We start from the raw sequence: 27,399 nt of genomic DNA, 5'->3' as shown, positions 1-27,399 counted from the left end.
GTGTGCGTGCCCTGCAATAGTAAAGTCAAGGCAGTACGTTAGTCGAGTCGTCTGTGTTGCTGCTCCGTCCACGCGCAGAATCATGTCAGGAAAAGTCGGGAGAAAGCGCCAGAGTCCAATTTAGGATTACTTTGAATATGACTGTTTTTTAGATATAGCAAGAGTCTTGTAGTGGAGAGAGACACAATGTCCTCCTGAGACCCAGGGAAAGAAAAAAGGGAAAAGTATTTTCATTTTTTTCTTTTTCTTTTTTCTTTTTAAGATAAATCAAGTGCTGGGACGGTAAAATAAACACATTACAAAAACAAAATTGTTTTTAACTAATTTTATTTAAATTTTACAACATGTGCACTACAGTGCACAAGGGGAGTTCATTGATCACGAATGTGAAACTAACAACATTCAAGAGCTATTTAAGAAGATTACATGTTCCACTGAAATTTTTGTAAGCAGGATATTAAAACTTATTTATATAACAATATCATAAAAATGTAGATCAGGGATCAACTTAGAAGTCACTGACACTTCACTAGCTGTAAGCCATTGGTTCAGGAATAAGTGATTGCACTGGGCTTTCTATTTCACAAAAGTCAATTCATTTATGATATCTGAGGAAGTACTGTGATTTTTATTTTTATTTGGAGACACAAAGGAACATTTGGCACTTCCCACATCTCACATATGTTTTACTGTTGCACCCAACCATTCTACAACTGAAATGCCTTGGACTGTTAACCATTTCAGGCAAGTGGAGTGAACCATATTTTGTCATGTTCTCCGTGAAACTAAATGAGCCTAATTCTTAAAGACCCCTCAAATCATTTACTAGATGTTTATTCTTTGAAAATTAATAAAAATCTGAGTTTAACAAAACATTTTAAATGTAAATATCAAGCTTACCTTTCTTTCTTCCATAAAATGTGCTTGTGGGCACGTCAGCCATTTTGAAAAGGTGGGAAAAACAATTGGCAAGGCCACACCCCCACACATGTGATATAATTTTAAAGGTACTGTTGTCCTCGCTAAGAAACATCAGGACTTAGAGGAGTGGCAAGTAGAGTATGAGAGCTACAAGCAAAAACTAAATGTGTACTACAGTGCGCAAAAATGAATTACTGGGCCATCAGGGGGTTATGAGGGACATTTATGACACGAAAAATCCCACAAACCTTAAAGTGCACTTGAAAAGCTCACACAAGAAGGTTAACCTAGCTTACCTTGAAGAGCTCCCCCACTCAACCCGCATCCCCCGAAAACAGCTAACCCCAGATAAGGCAGCGTGATGTATCCCGAGATAACAGGACTGGGACATCTAAATAAATGTGTGAAACAATCGCCTTCAAAAAGGTTATCAATTCACTTCAACCAAAATTAGGACCACACGGTGCGGCAAGAGTTAATAGTTATTAGTCTCAACACCCAAGGATAACCAGAAGAGCATGATTGATATGATGGAACTGAGATTTTGTTACACTTAACTTTTGCAAAACACAACTAAAACTAAACTGAAACTAAGGATTTTCAGGAAAATAAAAACTAGACTAAACTAGCAAAGAATTGGTAAAAACTGATTCCAACTGGTAAAAAAAATTTGAAAATCTGGAGGCAAAACTAGAAAAAACATAGAAACTAATGAAAATTGCAAAATAGTTAAAACCCTGGGGCGGAGATTGGCAGATCTGACCAGGAAATGTTATAAGATGGATTGTCAGGACAGTCAGCGTTAAAGCCACTTTCAGTCCATACTAGGATGGCATTGGACATCTTCGGGGCGGAAGAGAGTTGGTGTGACCAAGGTGTGGTTTGGCTTGTTTTATGTATATTTGAGATCATATGGCTCTGGATGGACCAGTTACCAGGGCATGGAAGGAGGACAGACTCATTGACTGAGGAGAAGGAATTTCCTGGGATTGGAGATCCTCTGGGTGAGTGGTTGATTAAAAGCATGCATAAAATAGAAGTTATCTGTTGTTATTGATTGGTAATAGATTGATAATTGGCCACATTTACAGCTGTATTGACTTGTTGTGGACGTAGTCGACTTCAGGTTTAAGCACTCTAATTAACAGGTTGAAAATAGTGACATTAAAGGAAGAATATGCAGCACCACCCTGTCAGACGCCAGTGACGGTGGAGCTCACTGATGAATCAGGTGAGCTGGATTCATGGCTGATTCAAAACTAAGATCCCCCTGCTGTGGTCAGGAAGGGGAGAACAGGGGGAAATAACATTTAAAAGAGGCATTTATAAACGTTTATGGGTCAAGCGAAACGGGATAAAAGGGGGTGTTTTACTGTTATTTTAATATCAGCATTATTATTGTATGAGAATCATGCAACAAGTATTGCATCGATGATCATATATTGAAGCTTTTGACCTTATACTAACATCTGTGTTCCTGTGATGGTTATAACCTCTGATGAATCTTCTATTTACAGGTGTTAGGATAATGATATAATTTTTATTGCAGGTGTAACCATGATCATTTTCATACATATTGCAACTTGTTGCTCATTGTAGAGTTGTGCTCAAGTTAATAAGGGTTAAAAGCTACAGTCAGCGCGAATGTCTGACTGATCTATTGAGGGAAAAGGCTTCGAGCATAGAAGGCCGCACGCGCTTACAAAACACTGATATCATGTTATTCTTTGTGATCTTTTCTTCAATTATGTCTTTAAGTTTAGTTTAAATAGTGGCAGTTAATTAAACGACATTTATTAAAATATTAAATACCTGAGTCAGAACATTACACGCAGATCACCTTAACGATCTGGGAAACCTTGTAGCTGCCTAACCTTTTCTTTTAATGTTCTAGCTCCGTTGATTTGACACATGGGGATGTGTCAAAAAAAAAAAAGGGGGGGGGAAGTTGAGCTTTAACATCAAACAAGGATTATTTGAACATTTTATAACTTCATTTGTGTCTTTAATACCTTAGGAATGGTAAAACTTAAGCTAATAGCGGCCCGAGAAGTTTCCGGTCTTTTGTAGAGAATCAGTAAGAAGCATAAATCATTATTTCCATGTGTAAGCATCAATCATTGAAATGAACTGAATAGCGTTTAGAAGATTTGTTAATTTCTTTGTCTTTTGTTAAAAAGAGTGGTTTCAATAATGTTCAGACACACCTTGCAAATGTGCTTATAACGAGTTGGCACTTGGTCTTTTGAAGGTCATAAGCTTCGTTCGGCGTGATGGTCCGGACTGATATATTGCAGGTATTGACTTTGAGTGCAGAGGGCTAAATGCAAACACGCTTACACACACATAGGATATGATTAGAATAAGTCCCTGGAACATTCTGAATGTTTTTAAACCAATTCTGAATCACTAGAAGGTCAGTAGATAACAACATTAGATTATTAGGGTTAGGAAGAGAGGTGTTTTGGTTTTCTGTCTCTTACAGAGAAAGGAACAGACACCAGACGAGGTCACAGATATACGAGGATCCTCCGCAGCAGAGACAGACACAGTGACTGCCAAGACACCAACTGGGTCCAAGGGTCATGGCGTTTGGGCTCCAGCTAGTCACCACAAAAGGATGGATCCCATAAACACAGCAATAACCATGAAGGGGTTGGCGGAAATCCGGGAACACCAGACCAACGAAGTTCGAGAGGCTCTTGGGCAAAAAGGGGGACACCTTCCTGTTCCTTTTTCTGGAGGATACACAGATCGTTGTTTGAAATCGGGGCAGAATAATCCCCTGATCTGTGCCACGACTGAAGGGTTGTCTAACCCCTGAGGTTGAAGAATGAAGAGCAGAGGATCACCCAACTGGACGACACTGGTAGCTGCAGCAATAACATAAAAGGCTAAAAGCTCCTTGGACAGAGGTTCTAGTCTGAGTACGTCTGGAGGGTATAAGGTAGCACCAAATAAAGCTGTGGGAGACCTGGGGAGTGTCATCTGTACCTGCTATTGTTGGAATAATAGTTTGTCTTGCATCTGAACTGCGCAAACACAGAGGTCATCCCACATATGGTTCACCCCTCAGGGGGACAAAGGACCTCAGGAGTGAGAAGAGATGAACCCGGCCACACTGGATTATGGGGTGTTGGTGAGCTCATTATTCTAATGAGCTCATCAGGGGGAATTATTAGATTATAATATTATTTTATGCCATGTTAGACCCCTAATTAAAGATGGTGAATTATTATGTAGTTTTAGTTGGCATTATTCTCCTGAATTAGAAGAAGCTGATAACTATTGCATTAGTTAAACTGATTTGCATGACATTAAACTGCTGACTTGTTGTGAATGAATGATATTGTTTTATGATGCATTATACTGCTGAGTTATAAGAAATACTGTTCGCAGAAAGTTATTGTCTTATTTGTCTGATTAGAAGAGAACAGAATATACTGGAGTTTTCTGCCCCATCTCAGCAGGAGCAGATAGACGGGGAGCCAAGGTCGTAGCTTAGGCGCTGTGTGAGAGAAAGCATGTGAATGTTTAGGCTTTTTATGATAAGGTGGAGGCACCAGAGGCTATAAGAGTTTGAGCAATGCTCCACCATTTTGAGATCTGAGGCTGTCTGCATCAGTGCCCATCTCCCACGCGTGTGTTCATTAAAATCATCGTTTGACTCAACCCGACCGGACCAGTGTTGTTATTGTGGTTTTTCCTCTTGTCTCCATCCCCAATATTTTGAACCATAACACACGCTATTTTAGTTTAAAATGCTTATAATGTTATGATAAATGGTAGTTTTGTTGTTACTTTTACAATATTATCCATCCTTCAGTTTCAGCGAACATGACAGTTAGCAGTGTAATAATTCCTCTGTGATAAAGAAAAATTAGCTTGTTTTCTTTTTGTGTGGGAGCTCGCACAGTGTTTCAACTTTACAGCCTTTTAATATGAAAGTCCTGTCAGTACACTTCCTTTTTACATCATTTCACACTTGCCCCGTGAAGGGCAACAGTCTGACGTCTGCTTAGCCAGGAAAGCTCCAGCTTGTTTCTTTCCGCACATCTTCCTCTTCACTGTCGGTGGCTCATAGACATGTTAACAAGCATGGACGTATCAAAACTTTGCTTGATTTTGCTGTTACCACTAGCTGTGTCCCATGATGCTGAAGGTAATACAAGGAAACTATTTTCATTATGCATTATTAATATTTTTAAATTTATAACCTCCTTGCTTTTAGTTTAAACTAAACACATTATTATGGGATTAAAAAGATGGTTTAACATTCACAAAATATAGAAACTAAAGTCCTCTCTGACACAGGCTGAATCTTGTATTTACCGTATTTTGCTGTCCCTGTTTACAGAGACTGTTGTGAAGACAGTCAGGAGAGAACACGATGTCACTCGGATTTGCAACAAGGAAAGTCAGACTACTATTGTTTTGATTATCTGTAAGATCAAAAGACAGAGGGACACAGGAGGAGAGTGTCATCTGCTGTATCGACACGGAGAGAACGTTACTCAGGAATGTGACCCCAGGTTCTCAATAACAAAAGAAAATCAGACTGCCTTTCTGGAGCTGACCAGTTTAACACCAGCTGATAGTGGGAACTTCACCTGTGAGTGTACAAACACTGAAGGGACATATATTGTCCATATCAGTGTCACTGTGGAAGGTAAATGCATTTTGGTTTCTTTATCTGACACAGTTATTCAGCACTGTGTTAGCATTGTATTGACCTGCTTATGTGTTTTTTATTCTTGTAATTTGTTCATTTCTTTTCTTCTTATTTTCACTTACAGCAGTTTAAATACTCTCACTGACTCATTTATCAGGTACATCTTTGAACCGAGTTGGACCACCTTCAGCCATCAAACATGTCTTCATTTTTTGTGGCACAACAAGGCGCTAAAAACATTCCTCAAAGATTCTCAAGACATATTGAAATTACATCATCACACAGTTGCTGCAGATTCGTCAGCTGCTCTTACTTGAAGCAAACTTTCCGTTCCACCACATCCCAAAGGTGCTCTGCTGGATTGAGATCTGGTGACTGCGCAGGCCGTACATGATTTGAGCGCCGTGACATGGTGTGGTATCCTGCTGGAAGCAGCCATCAGACGATGGGTATTTTTTGGGCATAAAGACATGAATGTGGTCAGCAACAACCTTCAGGCAGGCTGTGGTGTTTAAATGATGCTCAGTGGTTACTACAGGGTCCAAAGTTTGCAAAGAAAATCCTTCACAGAGCATTACACCACCAGCAGTCTGAACTGTTAGAAATCAACTCATCGGGCAAGGCATCGTTTTTTTAGTCTTCTGTTGTCCAGACTTGCAAACTGTAGCCTCAGCTTGCTGTTGTTAGAGGACAGCAGTGATATCCAGTGTGGTCCGCTCTGCCTCAAGGTTTGATGTGTAAACAGCATTTTTACCCAGAGAATCACAGCTCACTGGATATTTTCTATTTTTCAGACCATTGTCTGTGAACAGAGATGATTGTGTGGGAAAATCCCAGCAGATCAGCAGTTTGTGAAGCACTGGGACCAGTAACATGTGCCATGTTGCTCTGTTTGAGCATTGATTTGCTGACATTTTATTATTTTATTAACCTTTATTTAACCAGGAAGATGAAACTGACATGTGATTGACAAATGAAATGAACACTGAAATATTTGTGTTACACCCTGAACAAGTATACCTCATAAAGTGGCCAGTGAATGTATATAAGCAGTTGGACCAATTTCAGTTCATAGTAATATTCAGAAAAGATGCAAAAGAAGAAGAAGAAGACAAAAGAAAAGAGCACAGTGACAATATTTAAAGCTCTGTGGTTATAAAACTGGGGTTTCATTACTTCACTCAGAGTTTCAGTAGACGTAAACTGTGTTTGATTTGTGTTTTGATTTCCAGGAAATGAAAGTAAATGATTTTACTGACAAATGCATCTTTTCAATGATTTAGACACAAACGAGGCCCACACTTCAGCAGACAAATCTTTTTCCGTTTATCTGCCCGGTGTTGTGATCATCTTTATAACTGGAGTTATCGTGGGATTTATCTACTGGAGGAAAAGTAATGGGTGAGACTATTTTTGCTGCAGTAATTCAAAGATGATATAGATGTAGAGAAAGTAAAAGGAAACATCGCATTTCAATAAATGAGAATTCGGTGTGTGTTAAACATCATGTCTAGAATGAACACTTTTTATCCTTCCAAAAATAATTATCATTATTAAGAGAGAAGATAATATAAATGTAGATGTTCTTACTTGATTTTTCTCTGTTTGAATGTGAATAGTGTTACACTAATGCTGACATCCTTTCTTATCAACGTGGCTGCTTAAGGTCAGGAACATCTGGAGTGTCTGTACCTGAAAATCCCAACGGTTTGGTGAGCAATTTATTGCTACGATCTACAGCAGCTAGTTAAAAGTTTGCCAGTAAACATAAAACATGTACATTTATGTTTTAGGATGTTACTTATATAGATAATTACAGATTAGTGTTATAATACTATTAGTGCCAACTTCAGTGTCCTTTATTTTGTGAAGAAGCTCTTACAGAAATGAGCAGAAACATTAAATAATCCAGGCAACAGATGGAGAGATTTAAAGATCAATAGAGTGTGTGGGTAGACCGGGTTGAACTTGATTAATACCTAAAATATTTCACTTTTCTAAAGGATGACGATGAGCCAGATCAGCCCTATACAAACCTTCAGCAGCCATCGAGTGATTCCTACCAGACTATCATCTCAGTGAACCATCAACACGACAACAAGACACGCTCAGCAAGAAGCACAGGAACTGTGGGAGTGGATAATAAAGCTCTATGAAACATTTTAAAGTATATAAAACTTTAGGTGACATACTAATATAATAATATTCATATATTATAATAAACGTCCATCTTTTCACACTGGATAGTTGTTTCCCAGTAATGGAGACCATTCAGTCATAATACTCCAACTCAGGCTCTCAGATTTAATACAATACAAACACAATAAACTGTGGCAAACATGACTCTTTGTATCAGACTAGTTTTGTTTTTGAACAAACATCTCATCATAATTTGAACACAATGTCCATCCAGATAAACAGAGAGATCAGTCTGGCTTAAACAATGTTGGTGGTTTACCTTCTACTGTCCTTCCACTTTTATGCACTTCTATTTTAGACATAGTAAAAGTTTCAGTGTAGACACAAGAGGTGAAATAAGGAGGGTGCAAGTCTTCCTGCTTTCACTATAGTCTACCTCACACTGTCAGCCACAGTTACTTCCTCACCAGCATGACTGCACGGAAACTCTGCTTTCTCCTGCTTCTGCTTGTGGTTTTTAGCAGTGAAGGTAAATATATATAATTAAAAAAGAAAAGCTGTAAAGCCAGGTGTTTAAGAAGAAAGCTTTAGTTAGGTTAGTGAAATAATATATGTGATTGATTTTCCCACAACAACAAATATATAGAAACTATAATCCCGATTTTGTTTCATTTTAACTGGAACAATTTATAGAGACTCTTGTGAAGACAATTGGAAAGAAACCCGATTCCACTCAAATATGCAGCAAAACAACTCTGAATATTACTGTGATGATACTGTGTGAGATCAGCACAGAGAGGAGCCGAGGAGAACAGCGTCGTCTGCTCTATCGTTACGACCGAGGCTTTATTCATGGCTGTGACTCCAGGTTCACACTGATCAAAGAAAATGAGACTGTGTTTCTCCACCTGCTCAACTTAACATCTGAAGACAGTGGGAACTACACCTGTGAGTGTGGATTTCGTGGTGGATTGTATGTTCTCCATCTCAGTGTGACTGTGAGAGGTAAAAACATTTTCTATTTATACCCACACCGCAGATTCAAGGTGGATGTTTGGAACTGCGTTAACACTTTCTTTTCTGTCATACATGGTTTGAGGTCGTCATTCCCGCCTGCAGCGGATTAATGAAAGGTTTCAGTCAGGAGATGAACATCTGGAATGTTTTTAAGCTCTTCTTCTGGCTAATTTGTTTAAAATTTCATTATAAAACTGCTCCAATCACAACTTTGGTGTTATTTCATCAGTGAAATGTTTGAATGATGCAATTGTAACTCTAATGTAATGAAAAGATAAACATGTTTTCCACTTTAATATAACAGGTTAATGCAAATTTCGTGACTTTTCATGTTTTCAAAATGACGATTTTTTGTGTGTGTGTGGCAACATTCAACAGACGATGGAGATTCTTCTGGCATGAAGTTCATGGCTACAGTTCCCATCATTTCTGCTGCTGCTTCACTCATCAGTGTGGCTGTGATAACCTGTGGTTACAGCCTGAGGAGAAATCCTCGCAGGTGAAAACTTTTACTGACGCACTTAAACTCATGAAATGACCCTTTGAAATCACTTGAGCACATTACTGCATACAGCAGCCACTGTGGTGTTCAAAGTATCTCATAGGTTCTTTTCAAACACCACACATTAGTTGTAGACATAGCTGGTCTTGTTTTTGAGGTATTTTTCACCCCATGACCTCTGATGTTTTTATCCTAACAGAGAAAACAGATCAGGTCTAACTAACTTAACAGGATCTGAAACTCGCCAGATGTTTGTGAGTTTTCCATAGTTCTGTTTTACACTTAATTGTGCCGAGGCTGCAGTGCATTATGTCTGTGTTTTAAGCTGCACTTTAATTAAATGTAAATGACAGTGTAAATTGTTGTTTAGGACAAAGAGGACCGCTACATGAGCCTTCATCGGCAAAACATCGATGTCTACCAAACTATCTCCTCCGGTCGCCTTCATCATGATGCTGAGGCCACTGCATGTCACAGTCATGTACAATAATAATCAGAGATGGAGTTTTTACCCTGACTACGTGATCTATAAAACTATGATGCTAGACATGCTATCTATAAAAGACACTGACATTTTAACTTGCCAGCATCATGTGTACTGTTAGTTTGTTTTGCACTGAAAAAAGAGAAAAATATTAACGTCCAGTAAAACTTGTAATTATGTTGTGAATGAATTGCCTTAATTCATGGCTTTTAACACCATTTAATTTCTGTTTTTTATCTGGTTTGAACGTTGAAAATCCTGCCACTTGGCTCTGTGGCCTCTGCCACCATTATGGTTTTTGCTATACTGGTCCACTTGATAGTCATATTTGATGATGATTTTACTTTATTTTGAGTCATTAGAATCAGAACGGGGGTCAGGAAAGAAGAAAAAAGATAAGCTGGGGAGAAAGTTAACAGAAGAAGAGGGAAAAATAGAGAAGAAGAGAAATAGATGGAGAGGAAGAGAGAAAAAATACTGAAAATCTATTTCATCATCTGCTGAAAAACACAAGGAAAAACCAACACAGTGGGGAACCCACAGCAACAACCAATAATATGCAGTAAGTAGGCTAGTAAGTAGTAGTAAATAATAGATATTAAATGTTACTGAGCAGTAAATGGGCCCAGAGGGCCGAGACCTGAGGGCACCCCACCCGCAGCACAGGCCCAACAGAGCCAGGGGGCCGGGCCCCACCGAGCAGCCGCCCAGAGTGAGCCACTAAACACAGAGAACCACTAATGCACTGTGGGTGGGGGCACCAGCTACTGGCAGGAAGTGTGGTGGGGGGAAATAATACGTGACTATTTTTATGTGGAGTGGAATTAAACTGCCATAGAATATGCTTGTGGTGGATTTGACTCAACACAAGCGTATTGTCAAAGTGTTCTTTGGCATGCATCGAGACAGTTTCTCAGATACTGAAGTGACTTGAGCAGAGCCAGTTAAAGCCTACTGTGCTTGAGTGGGCAGCTCAAGTTTCCACGTGGAAGGTTTAGTGAGACAAAGACAGGAAGTTAAAGCTGCTGACTAATAATCTGCAGGTTCCTGATTTGAGTCTCTGTTAAGAGGATGGTGTCTCTGAGATAATTGCTTTTGTGCATCGATAAATAAACAGGGAAATAAATGAATAGAAAAAAGCATCCGAGCGGATGTGCACCGATGGTGTGCCCACTGGTCTTAAAGTGCCTTTGCGCCCCTTACCATTTATGGAGGTCCCATTTGGGCACATTGGCATGGACCTATAGTGTACATGGATGTTGCTTTGTATTAGTTCTGGTATATTATACAACACAATAACATGATGCAGTGCTGCTGTGCACCATTTCTGCAAAGAGTGTGGTGCAAGCAAGGAAGATAAGATAACTCTTGCACAGTCATACCTAGTGCAATAATACAACAAAATTGGAAACTGTCCCACCATAACACAATCATTTAGATACAATATTGGACTTTGTTTACATGTAACTGCACAAATAGAATTTAGAAATGTAATTATTGACAAGAGTGAACAACCACTTATAATGTAATCTACAGCTGTGACCAAACAGCTAGATAGAGAATCAGAAGTGTTGTGTTTTCTACAAAGTTTGCTGTTTCAGTGAGAGTCATATGTCGTTTGGAGTCTTCTCTCACCCCCGTTCTCTGCGGCCTGCTGGAGCGGGGGGGGCTAGGAGGAGGAGTTGGCCGTCCGACTGCGGTCTGGGGTGTGGGGCCTCCCTGCTGCTGCGGAGTCGGGGCGGTCTGCCTCTCCCCACCGCAAGGAAAAGGGTAACACAATCTGGATCTGGGTGCAGTTCCCCCCTCCAGGGGCAAGGGTACCTAGACCCGGTTCGTAGAGTACGCTTGGGGAGTGTGATCGTGTGTACAGCGTCTCTTTATGTCTGTCTCCACGTTGGTTGAGTGTGGAGTAAGTGCATATGAGAGCATGAGGGTGGGAATGGATGTTTGTATCTGTGTGTGCCTGTATGTCTGTGTCTATATGTCAGGTTGGGTATCAGACGCCACCTCTCTGGGGACATCTCAGGCCCTCCAAGGTTTGGAGGCCTATCTCCCCCCACCACCACTTCCCCTGCCAGTGGCGGACTCCCTCAGGTGTCGGTGCGTTGGTGGTTCTTTGTGTCTGGGGGTGGGTGTCCGGGTACACACCGGCTCACTCCTTGGCGGCCGCTTATCGGGGCCTGGAGCCTGGGGCTCGCTCGGGCCACTTCGGAGGTGGGGTGCCCCCGGCCTCTCGGCCTGGGGCTCGGTCACTCAGGCGCAGCTGGGAGCCGGCGGAGCTCACGGGCGCGTCACTGCAACTCCCCCTGGCTTCTGCTCTGCGGCTGCTGAGTGAGCCCTCATCTGGTACTCTCCTCAGCTCTTACTGGGACAGTGGCGCGGCTGCCCCTCTGTGGGTCTTCCTTGGTCTCTTGTGTTCTGGGGGCCTCTGGATGTCTGGAGTTTTGATCTCCTCCATACCTGCTTCATACCATAGAGGACAGGGCTGTGGTTCCCCACACTCCCTAGCAGATCATTACATGGAGAAACCTTTGGAATGCAAGCATGCTGATCCACACAGGTGTGCACACAGGTGTACACAAGGGTATTCACAGACGCGGACTACAGCTTTCTTGGCTGCTGCCTCAAAGCACATTGTGCGCTGTCTATCTTGCGTGCTGCACAATATTGTTTATTATTTAGTAACTATTGATATCTACTGCTAGCTAGTTTATTGTGAGGGTGCTGTTTTTTTTATTATGTTGCTCTTTGTTGTTTGCTTTCTCTTCTGTTTTTTTTTCTCCATACAGGTGACCCAGGTGTTTTGTTTGTTTTTTCTTCCCCCCCTTCTCACCATCTCTTCTCCCCTTTGGTTTTCTTTCTCTCCCTCTCTTTCTTTCATTCTTTCCCCCTGTCCTATCCCCCAGTCATGTCTGTCCCGTTTTTAGCAACTGAAAATAAAATAAATTCATAATTATAATAAAGGTCAATCAAATGGACCAATATGGCAAGGCCATGATGATCCACTTGGTAAAATAAATCCGCTTGGCATCTTTCTTGGCCTTAAGACAACAATTCTGATGGCTAAAGATCCAAACGGGACACAAAAAAAAAAAAAAAAAGTACGTGAAGCCTCTTTGCAACTGATTGCTTGCATTTTTGGGAGGGGGGCCCTCCCAGCATTACCTGTATGTTCCTGACATTTGATTCCACTCAGCAGTTTATTACCTTACAGGGACTGCAGCTCAAGGCCAGTTAAAGTTACACAGACAGGTTCAAGGTATAAAAAAGGCAGGCAAACAAGAAAAATCTTCACATATTTAATTCTCATATTTAAATTGGTTTGGCCCTTCCAGTGGCTGCCGTTGGTGATATTTTATGCAGCTTTTTAAAACCTTAGCATTTGGCCTACCAGTAAGCATTCATATTCAGGTTTACTCAAACAAGGCAGAGAGAACAGTAGCGTGTGAACTCAGCAGCTATCATCAATCCCCCTGTATCAGCTGAGCTATCCAGTCTTTTCAGATCCACTGAGATATTCCAAAATATTGATACATGAAAATGAGAGATGCAGAAATGTAACAAGGCTTCACCCATCACAACTCAAAAATGCATTATTTGTACTACACCCAGCGTGAGTCTACATCCTGTGGACCCGTGACAAGCTCTACAAAATCATTTTGGTTTAAGCATTTGATTTAAGGTTTGCTGATCGTTTGGTGACACTATACCGACGCAAATGAGTTAAATCTACAGACCTGAGGCAGATTTTTAATGTAAAATGTTTATGGTAAATGAGATGGCTTTTGCTTCTGTTTTTGCACTGAAAAGCAAATTGTGACAAAATATTAATGGCTTGCCTGAAGGTTCTTCCAGTGTCTTTTTTTTATTTTCACAATTTTTACAGAGGCACAGGAGCAAGTGAAAAAGAAATGAAGAACAGCTCCCCAGAGTGCTATTAGCTCTGCAGTGTGATATTCCCACATTAAAGACAGTATTGGTTTTGCCCATTTTCATGATCAGATGATAAATTCTGAAAATTAAAAGTTTCCTGTAATAATGATCCAGTTTGATTTGCACATTATATTTCAGCTGATCCGCATAAGAATGGATTTGAGAAATTGGATGTCTCGACACGGAATCCTGTTTCCTCGGGGGAGTAAGTGATCCACAAAATCCCAGTGCATCGAGAGATAAACAGACAGAGAGGAAAAAAAGGAAACTGAGAGTGTGGTGTAGGGGGAAAGGAAGGAGTGTGACATAGGAGTGCATTTAAGCTCCAGTGCCTCCCATCCTGTGCGTGTGACCGTGGTGGATCTGAAAACCTCAGCTTCGCCCCACAGCAACAGAAAGGAGAGGAATGTTCTTGGGGAGACTAAATTTAGACTCAATGCCCTGTACCATCAATCCCGATTAAGCTAACTGCGTAACTGCACTCGTTGTGGGAAGAATATGGCTCAATGTTGGATCCGGGTTACATAAGTAAAAAAAAAAAAGAGAGTCATATGTCATATCATTTCAAACAGTGGCGATCCAGAAATGTTGTACAAACGAGTAAGACTAACTATAGACTTTAGCCAAAGTTGTTAAGTTAGCTAAAGTGTTGGGATTGTGTGTAAGGCATAAATAAACCTAAAATGCAATGTTTTGGACGTTCTTTGGCACATTTCCCTACTGTAGGGGTCTCTGCAAGCATACGGGGCTCTGAGAGGGAACAAGATGACAACGAGGAATTCTACTGGAAACAGTCGATCATGTCTGTCAAAGCTTAATTCAGGGCAAACTAGGCTAAATTAGTGTTTTTAGCTAACAGCTACAGTAAGCATAAAAGTGACTGTTGGGCTATTATTTGTTAACAGGGGCGATTTTAGCCCATTTTTGGGGTGCTTTGGTTCATTTTTGGGGTGCTTTGGTTCATTTTTGGGGTGCTTTGGTTCATTTTTGGGGTGCTTCAGCACTTACTTACTTTTTTTTGACAATATTTCCTGTTTGTGTGACACACTACTAAAAATATAAAAGGCAGAACTTGGTTGAGAGGTAACATTTTAACAACAAAAGTATCCATAATATTTTTTAATATTTTGTAATAATTTATTTGTAATAATTTATTCTGTTTCAGGAGTGTTTTTATGCATCTGTATTATATTATACAAACACATTAAAAGTGAATCTCTGTCCAAAATATGCACTCAGTTTACTTCTTACTCACTATGAGCATCATTCATTATTCTCCTCCAGTAATTAAGGTTAGGATATGTATTTTTTTTATTCCAATCCATTCTTCTTTGGCAGCATTTAAATAACCTTGATCAGAATTGATGGTTTTGTTACAGACTTTTCAAAAAAGTGTTTTGCTTTTCTTTCACAAATGTGGGATTAAATTGTTAAAAAGTACAAAACAGTGATGTCATGTTTTGTGACGAGGACCCAGGCACAGAGAGACTTGATGGATTTAAGAATCTTTTGATTTAATAAAGAAATTTGCAGACTTGCACAGAGATGGTAAAATTATGATGACTGATAAAGGAGGCGAAGACAACAGACGATGAGGACAGGGAGGATGCAGGGACCGACAGAGACGGGGAAGAAGTCTCATTGTGACCAGTAAAGTGTATCTTGGCTGGCTGGGCAGCTCTCTGGGTGCTCAGCCCCCCGAAGCTCTGATCCTAGAATCCTCCCTGAATTGTGTTAATACAGTATGTCAAAATGAAAGCATAACTGTACAGGGTGGGCCAGTTATATGGATACACCGTAATAACATAGGAATGGTTGGTGATGTTAAAGTCCTGTTTGTGGCACATTAGTATATGTGAGGGGGCAAACTCCTCAAGTTCGGTGGTGACCATGGTGGCCATTTAGAAGTCGGCCATCTGATACCAAATGATACCAAACAAGGCAAAGTAAATAATTTTTAAAAGTGAATGTAGAGGAAACATCAAAAGTTGTCACGGCTGGGGCAGCAGTCGTGTGGTGGAGTGAATGAGGACCAAGATGCAGACGGCGGTGGAGATGCGAGTGGAGATTTATTTACAGTGAAAATAACAAAGGTGAGGGAAGAAGCGAACATCAACCTAAACTGGGAAGAACTAACAGACAAAGCAGAAAACATGAGGGCAGCAGGGAAACACAGAGATGACACGAAGAAGGAAGAGAGATGTGGAGAAACACCGATGGACACGGAGACTTTTCACCTGTTCCTTTTGTTTGAAGTGGCCGAACTTGGCCACAGTAGGACGTGGTCTCCCGGTCGCAGCCCGCATGGGGCCGATGCGATGCACTCTATCAAAGGCGATGTTCTTCACCGTGTCCTCCAGCAGCTTCAGGTGGGTTTTGATGAAGGTTTTGCACTCTGAGCCTTCTTCATCACAAGATCCTGGAAGCACTGATCAATGTAATCTTGGAGAGCCTCTAAACTCTCCCCGTTGTTCTCCAGGGTGTTGGAGATGATTTAGACAAATATTGTTAGTTAGAAGACTATTGATAAGTGTATTTGGTAATACTGAAGCTTAAAGGAATTTGTTCAATTCTAAACTACCGTTCGCTTTAATTTTACGCCAAAATCTCCGGCGTCTGACGTCAGTTACAACATGAGTCGCTTACCTCTGTCACTCTGAAGTCACATTGAGTTTTCCTCACTGACTGTTTCAGACAGGATTGTGGGAGCAACACAAAAAGCAGCTTCAGCTGGAAACACACAGTTTAGTGTCTTTGCTGCTCGCTTTAAGTCACAATAAACAGGAAACTCATTGTGTCTCATGTCAGAATCACTCATATACAGGACAGGAAGAGGCGGAGCTTATTTCCTGCAGGGAGCGGTTAGCAGTCTGTGTCTTTCTCATTTCTGACTCCTAAAGAGCTGAAAAACACAGGCTGTTATTGGCTGGCTGACACTGGGATTAATGTCCTTGAAGCCAGCAGTCTTTAATGTCCAGGTTCAGAACGGGCAGGTGAAAAACAGTCCTTTATGTCCTCTGATGTTCAATAAACTGTCCTGATTACTGAGGGAGCAGAGAAAGTGTCTCCATCACTCACCACAGCTGGATGCTCTGAAATCCTGGAATCCAGCTGTGGAGAGGAGCGCCGGCGGCGTGGACGCAGTTTAGTAATCAGGGAACGGGAGACAGGAGGGAAACACAGCTGGGACCAATTACACACACGAGACAGGAAACAGTAACACAGGACTGTCAAAGTAAAACAGGAAATATAACACAGAGTCCAAAGTAAGGAGACGTGGGACACAGTGAAGACACAGAAACAGAAACCAGAACTATAATCACAAAACAAACTCAGAAACATAAAGAGTGAATCAGCTGATTCAGTGTTTGTGACAAAAACATGGATCCTGGTTAATAACTTTTATTTGTTTGTTTCTGTATTATTTTGTGTATCGTTCTTATGAGCTGTTGTTTTGTCAGTGAAATATTATTTCATTGTTTTAAGCTTTTTGTTGACTTTGAAGTGCTTAAGTTGATATTTTTGAACATTTAATTTGTTCGATTATTGTCGAGTCGATAAAACTGTCAAACGCACAGCTGCTTCCAGCACGGCCGGAGGAGAGGTGGCCGAGCAGACGCACAACACACACAGCTCACAGGTTTGCATTTCTAGATATTGCAGATGTTGCAGAAATTGAGAGTAAAGAACTCAGAGATCCAGCGCTGTCTCCTGCCCCTTATTTATACACCACAACACAACGACAGGCGTAACTCACACAAACGGGTAACATGAGGCTCAGATGCTTTGGACGTGTTCACATATACTGGACACAGAATGATGAAGATGGAGCTGCAGGAAGGAGGAAAAGAGGAAAAACACAGAAAAGATTCACAGATGTGGTGAAAAAGGACACGACAGCTTCTGTTTGTTAGTTTGGTTTTTCTTTATTTGGTAAAGATTCAGAAATAAAGAGAAGATCACATGTTTGAATATTATATTAACGTTCTGTAATTACAACAAGTTGTAAAATCTTTCCAGAGTGAGACAGAGACTGTGCAGAGACTGTAGAAGGACAGAGCAGCAGCAGAGCAGTCCAGATACACTGATGATCCTCTGTCAGATCCAGAGGGACACACAGGGCTGATGCTGGACTCTACATTGTGTCTGACAGTGGAGCTGTTCTCAGAGCAGTTCACTCTGCAGCACTGACAGTCATCTGCACTTCATTCCTCTGTCAGTCACTGCTGGATGAAGCTCTCCTCTCCACCTCCCAGTAACATGGCCCAGTCAGAGCGTCTCTACACACAAGCTGCTGCTGCTTCAACCTCTCTGGATCATCAGGACACAGCTGCTCCTCTCTCAGCACACACACCGTCCTGTTTACCATCATGGCCTCCACCTGCAGAGAGAAGGAGGAAGAGCAGAGGAGATAAACGAGTGTTTCCAGAGACTCTTCATCAGCTGTCAGTCAGTGATGCAGCACATCCAGTATAAAGAGCAGCAGGGACGTCAGTGCTGGGACTGTACTAGGACTCATTGTTGCTTCACTTTTTCTAATCTTTGGATTTTTATTGAAGTTGCTGAAAATGTTTTTCCCTCCTAGTTTGAGTTTGGACTTTCATTCATTAGAAGAACCTTGGTGTGTCCACTCTGAGCTCTGTAGGAACCCCAACAACAAGCCCAACAATCCAGATGGACGGTTCCAGCTGTTAACTGGAGGAATTCCATCCAAACATCTGCTCTCACTAAATTCTTCCTCACCTACAGACTGTGTTCTTCACTGCTTTAAACTTGGAAATCAATGCAGTCATTGGTCTGCGTGCTGCTTTGTTCAGAGAGCTGATTGGCTGTTGACAGTGTTTGATCAGAGCGTGTCAGCCGTTACTATGGTGACCATAAAGGTGAGAAACAGGAAGTGTTTGTGTCCAATCCTGAAGCCTGTCACCGTTCTCCTCTCACAGCTTCACTGAGAAGCTGCAGCTTTACAGGAAACACTGGATCTTTGTTTCATACTGACTGTGTTTAGTACAATACTGCTGACAGCACCACCCACTCACTCCATCACTCTACTGACCACAGAGTCTCCAGTCTGTAGTCTGGACTCTGCTGAAGATCAGACAGCTGCTTCACATCTGGATCCTGCAGGTTGTTGTAGTACAGGTACAGCTCTCTCAGATGGGAGGGGTTGGACTTCAGTGCTGCTGCCAGATAATCACAGCTGATCTTTGACAAACCACAGCCCCACAATCTGTATAAAGAATGAAAGATGTAAGTTTATTAGACAAAGTGCTTGAAATCATTCAGTGTTTCATCATCTGTTCAGAGCTGAAGAAGGTTCAGAATGTAGAAGTTTAGAAAATGGAAACTCCAAACAGCTGAAGCCAACAGGAAGCAGCTTCAAACAAACACAACAAGAGAAAAAACTCTGAATGTTTCACATTAAAGTCGTACATTTCTCATAAAAACAGGACAAAGACTTGAAAAAGTCGTGTTTTTCCTTCCAGGAACCACATGGCTTCACTTTTAAAGGTGAAGTGTGACAGAAATGGACATATTTGAAGTCCAACACCTTTTTCCAGTCACATTATTAAAGCAGACAAACTACAAGCTCATTTTCATTCCAACAAGTCATCTTCTGACCTGGACTAACAACACTGGTCTCTATGTGCAGCTGGCTGTGAGACCAGTGCTCAGGGAGCGTCTACAAAGTGCAACACTGAAAGAACATCACACACTCATTTGCTTCCAGCACTTTCACACAAACATCTACTGTCATTATTGTCACCAAACTCTGTGGATCCTTTATTGCAAATTCAAATGGGATCAAATGGTCAGACAAAAGAGGGTTATGAGGAAATATGATGAAATGTTGTGTATTAGCAGCAACTTATTGAATCTTTTTCCTCAGAAACCAAACAAAATGATTGACAAACATGTTTTTACAAACTCAGTGTTGGACTTGGATCAGCAGGATAAGCTGATGTTTAAAGGCATTTGAGTCTCGCTGTATGAGAGTCCAGTTCTTACTCAATATTTATGGATGATGTTCTTTCAGTGTTGCACTTTGTTTGGCACAAAATGAAATTATTTGGCCTCTCAGATGCTTTTAGAGATTCCCAAATGACTGATGATGACATCTCTGGGGTCTGATTGATAGAAAAAAAATCTCTTTGAGACCTTTTGTAACTGACAAACTCTTCATCTGCTAACAACACTGAGTTGAATCTCCATGGCTGATAGTTGGAGCAGGCATCAGGAATACACATTGAAAAAACAAGAGGAGAAATCACCAGAGTCTTATAATCACATTCTGTAACTAAAGGGAGACGTTTTTCTATACAAATATATGTTTTATGGACATTAGAAAAAAAAGAGTATTGACGTGAAGCAGGATTATGAAATCTCCATACATCAGCCAGCCCATAATTATCAAGAAAGCTCTGAATGACGCATGCTGAGTTTGGACTAAGTGTACTTTTGTGTGAACTGTGGTCCATAGCAGATAATGAGCAGTTTAGGTCTCCCTCAAAGATGATATTGTGTGATGACATATTGGGGAGCCGCGCAAAGACATTAGTGAAAAATCTGTGATCGTCCCAATTAGAGGCGTAGATATTTGCTAAGATCAAAGGAAAACCATAAACTATATTTTCTGCACTTAAAATCCTGTAATTTTCTCATAAATCGACAGTGCGGCTTATGGATGAATTCTGGTTGTGCTTACTGACCTCGAACCGATTTTATGTGCTACACGGCGCTCAGAAACCTTTCAAAAGATGTTTTGGTACGACTTTGCTCAGCTACGAGGTCGCACCGCTTGATGGATTGTTGGAGCATTACAGCTACGAGGAGCCTCGCGGAGTGATACGTACTCTGCTTCAACGTAATATTACTGTATTGAGTGTGTATAAGGACCATAAATGGCACCTGTAAGAGACACGGTTACAAAGAGGGTTTCAAACTCCAGGCTGTCAGTCACGCAGTAGAACCTGGGAACAGAGCAGCTGCTTGTTATTATGCTCAGCGTCTGTTTACATTTTGACTGCACGATTGTGAGCTTTTTGTTATGCACAAACACAACATTGTTTTCTTTTATTTATGGAGCATTATTATTTAATAAATGCTGATCATTTATTCCTGAGTAATTGTTTCATGTACATCTACGCTGTATGTTAATAAATGTGCCTGTGTGAGATTTGGGACACAGCTTTGACTAAGAACTCTCTTTTTGTTCGTACTTTCTGGCTTTAAAAATATCGAGATATATATCGTATATCGCCATCCAGCTAAAGAATATCGAGATATGAACTTTGGGTCATATCGCCCAGTCGTAATATTGCAATAGGTTGTCCGTTAAACTCAAGCGGGGCTTGGGCCCTGGCACGGCGTAGCCACACAATCCTGGTAGTAGTGACGCTCGGCTATGACGGCGTGCGGGTTACCAGCTGGCTTTCTCAGGATAGGGCTCCTGTGTGAGCGGTCGACAATAACGTCTTTATCCATACCCAGCACTTCACGTAGTAGCACGGATACGGCCGTGGAGGAGCTCGAGTCCAGGCCCTCTGGGATCCCTATGATGTGGATGTTAGCTCTCCGCTTCCTGCCTTCATCACATTTATCCTTCAGGTCAGACAGCTCCTCCTTCATACTCTCTACTGTAGACTGCAGGGTGGTCACCTCATCGCTCCACATTGACAGCCCATCCTCAGCTTCTTTCACTGTAACCTTTACTCCATCAACTTCACCGCACGTCGCCGCCATGCTGTTAGCGATCTCATTTCTCAGTCCTTGCACGTCAGCCCTTATATTGTCAAAATCTTCTTTCAATGCATTTCTGACTTCTTCTTTTAACAGCGTACTAATGTCCTCTTTAATGGATTGAAGAAGCTCCAGTTTTAGAGCAGTAGGATCCACATCACGCGCGTCTGTTGAGTCTGCTCTTCAGCGGCCGTAGAGCTGGACGCTGCCCTTTGGCCATCATCGATACTCTCGCCCGAGATCGCACCGGGGCTAAAATATTCACCTGCTCAGCTGTTTTTGATCAGTTTGAGCCTGTGTGGTTTGATCAGGTGGAGGAACGATGTGATGCTATAAAGACATCATCTTGTCCAAATGAAGTTGTTCCAACACGTGTTTAAAAAGATTTTAAAGGTTGTTGGTTCCGACATCTTAGCGATTTTTAACAGCAGTCTTAGTTCAGGTGTTGTACAGCCTGTTTTAAACATGCTGTTGTACAGCCTGTACTAAAAACCTGATCTGGATCCTCTGTCTGCTCAAACTTCAGGCCTATTTCAAAGCTTCCCTTCCTGTTGAAGATTTTGTAAAAGATTATATTTGTTCAGCTGCAATCTGTTGTAAAGGTTTCAGTCTGGTTTTAAAGCTCTTCACAGCACTGAAACTGCACTTTGGAAAGTTCTTAATGATCTTTTATCAGCCACTGATCAGGAGACTCAGCTGTGCTTTTGGATCTGACCGCTGCCTTGACCACAGCATCTTGACCTCACCATTGGAGCATGGCGGCATCAAGGGCGCTCTATTAGACTGGTTCAGCTCTTTTATTAAATCGCATTATTACATTTGGGGCTTATATTTGACGGCAATTTGAAAAACAGCTGAGCTCAGTTGTACAGCGGTCTTTCTTCAAACTGAGGCTTTTATCTAAGGTGAGATCATTTCTATCTTTTAAAAACCTTGAACGGGCGATCCACGTTTTCATGACGTCCCAGCTGGATTATTGTAACTCCTTATATGTTGGAGTTAGTGGGACCTGCCTGGCAAGACTGCAGCTGGTCCAGAAAGCTGCAGCTCGTCTTCTGACACAAGCTCAAAGACATTTATCGTCCCAACAACCACATATACGCTGGTCCCTCGCTGTAACACAGTTCACCTTTGGCGGCCTCGCTGTTTCGCTGATCTTTTTTGTGCAATTTTGCATGTTTTTGTTTTTTACAGCGCATTGTGTTCTGCGTCCTGATTGGCTGTAGACCATTGTCAGCCAATCTCGTGCCGTGTCTCCTGTACAGTACAGAATGTGTTCAAATTTACAGCAGTGTGACTCTGCAGTGCTGCACTGTATGTTTGTACGTTTTGTCCCAACAAACAACAATGATGACGAGACGTTTTGCACCTGTGGTAGCAGCCAAAGGCAGAGGAAGATGCTGACCATCATAGTTTCAACAAGGAGGCAAAAAGGTTGTAACTGTCCACAACAAGAACATCGTAAGGATGGAGTCAGCTTTGGCTTTGTGGCTCAGTGACCGCAGGAAAAAGAACATCGTGCTGGACACCAACATTATCTGCAGAAAAACTCAAAAGCTTTATGAAACTTTACCTGACAGCGAGGAGCCCAGGCCATGGACGAGTGCTCCTCACACAGAAGCTCATTTAATGCCAGCAAAGGCTGATTTGACACGTTTCAGAAACACTTTGCTTTCACTCTTTAATAATGAACTTATTTTTCTATGAAGGTTTGAACTTTGTTTAAACAAGAGAGAAAAGTGTGAAAATGTTCATGCCTGTCTGAGAAAAGTGTAGAAAGTGTGCAGTGAGGGTTTAACTGCCTTAAAACTTCTATAATACTTGTAAAACATAAAGCTGCTACTTCATTCTGAGACTTATTTTTAGAACGTAACTCGATAAACGAGCGACCGCAGTAATGTGTTGTGTTTATTTTGAAAACTCTCAACAGGATCTTCAGATTTATTTTGAAAGCTTTATCTGGAAAACACAAACACATAAGCAGGAAACAAAGAGCGTGATATGAAACGATAGACGTTTTCATATGGTCATCATATATACATCGTTCTATCGAACAGCCCCAGCTCCTGCTGTCAGTCTCTGTAAATCTGCTCTTAAAACACATTTGTATTCACTGGCTTTTAATACAGCATGAGAGTTATTTGATATTTGATGTGTGATATTAATATTAGGAGTTATTTTAATCGTTATTTTGGATTCTTGTACAGCACTGTGGTCAACGCTGCTGCTGTAATTAATGTGCTATAAACACATAAACAATCTGCAGTTAAACATCCAAAACTAAAGATGTGATCGCTGCCTTTAGAAAATGTGCTGATGCACAAGATATCAGCTCCATTAAGGTGGAATGTGGCCGTGTTAGAAACATGTTGGAAGAAGTTTGAAGCTGAAACTGTGAAGCTGAGAGTGAAAGAGCTCCAGCGTCTGTCACAGGAAACTTTCTTATTTCCACACTGATGAAAGCATCAAGCTTTGATTTCCTGCTGCTTTTATTGAGTCACACTATGAAACTGAGCCACAGCTGAACCAGCATCCCTGTACAGCAGACACTTACAGCGCTTGGCTGCTTCCATTGGACCCTCTGCACAGAGCTTCAGTTTCCTCTTCTGGTCCCAAAGTGCAGAACAACAAGGTTTCAAACAGCTTCGTTCCAGCAGCATCAGCCACAGACATGCAGAGAGAATCCTTTGGTTGTGTTGTGCGTTTGCATATCTGCTGTGTTGCTTTGTGAGGATGGATCATCTCCTGCAGCTCCAGATAAACAAGCTGCACCTGAACCTGGTAGCTTCACTTAGAAGACACTTGTGACGGGAACGTGTGAGAAGTTTTGTGCAGACAAGTTTGGATTTAGAGTTTGGGACGAGCTCTCCACAGTCTTTGTGGAGATCCACATTCTGCATACTGCCTGTGAGAAGCTGCAGACATTTGTCCTCCAAATCCACTGAGCAGCTGCTCGTGGTGGTATTAGCTTCATGTGTGCGTGTTAGCATGAAGCCTCGGTCACACTCTGCTGTGGACACGGTCACGGACAGCTGGACGCCTGATGGACGAGTCGTCCTTCCTGTTAAACTTCTTTGAGCATGAGAATAGCATGAGAAGCTCAGTGGACACTGTTCAGTGTTTTAACTCTCGCTTTCTGATGGGTTTAGATTTTATTATTGTCATTTGTATTAGGAAATATTTAACCATATATTCTTAGAGGTGTATAATCAATTGTGTAGTGATAGGATGTGTGATCTTTAGCAGGCTGCAGGGGCTTGGTGTGTATTCCACACTGGAATGCACACCCACATCCTGGGAGCACGAGAGAGGTCGTACCTTCTCTTATTGTTTTATGGTAGGATTAACGTAGCTACGTCTGTTCTAGTCTAAGTGCTTTTTGTTTAGATGAACTGCTGGACTTCCTCACCATGTTATCTAGGGTGAACCATCTAGGGTGAAGGGGGGTCTACCCTCTTCCTGACCAAGGATGTTATATGACCCTTTGATCAGCAGTACCACACACACACACACACACACACACACACACACACACACACACACACACACACACACACACACAGTATTCTTTGTTCACATGTATACCTATGTGAGATGCTATATGTTAATGACCCTATGCATATTCATGTAACCACAATAAAAGGAGTGCTATGGGGAGCCTGGCTGAGAGTCTGATGGTGGTCAAGTGGTGGAACGACGCTTGGCTCCAGCCAGGTCTCCCTCATGCATGAGTAAACCAGAGAACTTTGGTGCCTTGTGTCTTGCGTTTTGCTGCGTAGCAGATTGTCCTTAACGTTCCAGTGGATAGGTTCAAACTACAAACCTATCACTTTCACTTCAGCTTCACCAACAACAGCACAAGCAGAGCAGCCCACTGCCTGCATGGCTGGGACAGCGCCCCCTGGTGACTGTAAACCACTACAACATGTAGACGGCCGTCTGCAGGCTGGATGTAGCACCACCGCAGAGACGTGCTGCAGCTCTGTTTAGTTACCCAGCTGACAGCAGAGGCTGTAGTTTACTGTTACCAACATGGAAAACTGAAGCTTCACCAGCTGGAGCTACAGAGCTGGAGAACAAAGGAGACTGAGAGGCCAGAATGATGTGGGAGGAAACATCAAGAGCCTGTTTGAAAGGAGACACATGTGGATGCTGTGCCAGTCTGTGGTCTGTCAGAAGTCAGCTGAGTCACACTGCAAGAAGCTGCAGAATCTCAGAGGAGGAGATTTGGAAGTGTTTGTGGGACAAACTGGACTCAAAGAAAGACGATGTTTGTGAAGTCTTTGTTGGAGGTGAGCAGTGTGAAGCAGAACACATGCAGATGAATCAGGAGGTCAGCATCAGTGTCTCCTTGTGGTGGACGGTAAAAGAATCAGAGCCAACGCTCCCGTCCACCCTCGGCATGAAGCAGTGCTGTTTCTGAAACAGGAGGACAAGTCCAGAGAAGACAGAGGAAGCAAAGATGAGGGTGGGACAGGACAGCAGGACTTCCTTCACACCTGCAGCTCCATCACACTGCTGTAGCTCCTCTTCATCACACATGTACCTGCAGCCTGCCTTCAAGTCCAGGAGTCACCTCCACACAGTGTAGAAGCCTCCTGTGCAGACCATGGAGTCCAGCCTCTGTCAGGGAAGTCGGCACTAAAGTCTGAAAGACTTCAATCTGTCTCTGCTCCACCCGAGAAAGACCAGCACCGTACTTGTTGTGCATTCAAGGAGGGAACATCAGCGCTGCATCGTGGGAACAACACCGCAGGAACAAAGACACAGCACGGCCGATGAAGGACGAGGACAAAGGAAAGGTGAGTGAGAAGACCCTGGTGGTGTGGACGGACCTGCAGGGGCTCCAAGACTGAGGAGCAGAGACGTCCATGTACCAGCTGAGGATGCTGCAGTGATCCAGGGAGCTCGGTCCAATCTGAGGCCGTGTGAACTACGTGGACCACAGTTTCTTCACAGACTTCAGCCACGTGAACATCTGGAGATCCAACAGTGTACGAGCTGTGAGCCATCAGCTGTTTCTCTCATCAGCTGCTGTAATGAGAGCTGCTGGAATCATCTCGAGCAGCAGGAAATCACTGATGTTGTTTCTAAACAAAGATATGGGACTGAGCTCCGCTGAGCTCCTTCTACTTTCATCCAGATAGAAACTGCTACAGTCTGCTGATTATTGCTTTGCCTCCATCACACGAGCTCTTTATCCTGTTCTTCACTCTCATTGGTTCTTTGTCTGCTTGTTTTTACAACAGTAGTCTTCTGATTGGTCAAAGACAATCAGCTGTGACTAAATGTAGCTCCTACAGCAGTGATGGGAATAACTACTGAAGCTAATCCAGTATCAAAGCTCAGGAATCAGCAGCTCCCACCTCGTTTTCTTTCAACAACTATTTTTAGCTGCTGTGTTTTTGTGTTTCTGCAGACCTCAGACATCCTGCTGCTCTGGACAACTTTTTCATTCTTTTGTATCATTATTTTGCTTTTCTTTTATTATTATGTTATATGTATTAATATGTGAAACACTTATTCTTTGTGTTTTTGCTTTGCTCCTGTCAAACTGCTTTAATAAAATCTGCTGCAGTCTAAACTGTGGACGTTCCCTTTTTAACCCTTTGTGAAACAATAAAGGTTTAAATCTGAGTATTCATCTATGTTAGTGTTTAATGGGTCTAATAGGTTGCTTTGGCCTTTCCCAGTAATATCTTCCCTTGCAGTCTGTGGTCCAGGCTTCTAAAACCATCCCAGGTTAACAAGAACTACAATCTAGAGGAGAGCTGCCATAACAGGTGTGACTGATGAGATCTGACCTGCAAGGTTACTCAGGTTTGTTTGTATCAGGACAAGCAGGGAAGCCGCCTGGACGTCAAAGTAGTTAGAGCTGGGCGAGTGTCCTCACCCACATCGGCTTCACAACTCTGCATCATCTACTGAGTAAGACTCAGAGCATCAGAGATTAGAAGGTCTACAAAGAGCTGAACCAGACTTCCTGTATAA

The 27,399-nt window shown here is 42.0% G+C and overlaps 1 protein-coding gene across 2 annotated transcripts; it reads left to right on the top strand.

Annotated features, from left to right (window-relative positions):
• Positions 1-5,007: 5,007 nt before the first annotated feature.
• Positions 5,008-7,749, top strand: LOC147302921 (uncharacterized). Of its 2 annotated transcripts, none has more exons than XM_086284549.1 (5): positions 5,008-5,083; positions 5,279-5,590; positions 6,877-6,993; positions 7,247-7,305; positions 7,597-7,749. In XM_086284549.1, the coding sequence occupies exons 1-5, from the start codon at positions 5,008-5,010 to the stop codon at positions 7,747-7,749; spliced, it is 717 nt and encodes a 238-aa protein (XP_086140675.1). The 2 variants fall into 2 exon arrangements, with proteins under 2 accessions (XP_086140675.1, XP_086140676.1); XM_086284550.1 differs by having other exon boundaries at positions 6,877-6,994; positions 7,260-7,305.
• Positions 7,750-27,399: the final 19,650 nt, after the last annotated feature.

This window comes from Aulonocara sp. 'chitande type north' Nkhata Bay, linkage group LG23, assembly GCF_057382095.1.
Source record: "Aulonocara sp. 'chitande type north' Nkhata Bay isolate Kocher_YH1m ecotype deep benthic linkage group LG23, A_spYH_male_GT1.1, whole genome shotgun sequence".
Classification (NCBI taxonomy): Eukaryota; Metazoa; Chordata; class Actinopteri; order Cichliformes; family Cichlidae; genus Aulonocara; species Aulonocara sp. 'chitande type north' Nkhata Bay.
Note: the sequence above shows the minus strand (reverse complement) of the source record. Positions and strands in the feature narration are given on the sequence as shown.

Bases quoted from the DNA above. Each gene is read 5' to 3' on its own strand.
- LOC147302921 (XM_086284549.1), top strand. From the start codon at position 5,008: ATGTTAACAAGCATGGACGTATCAAAACTTTGCTTGATTTTGCTGTTA. The intron at 5,084-5,278 runs GTAATACAAGGA...CCCTGTTTACAG, and splicing joins TGTGTCCCATGATGCTGAAG to AGACTGTTGTGAAGACAGTC. The intron at 6,994-7,246 runs GGTGAGACTATT...TTTCTTATCAAC, and splicing joins CTACTGGAGGAAAAGTAATG to GTGGCTGCTTAAGGTCAGGA.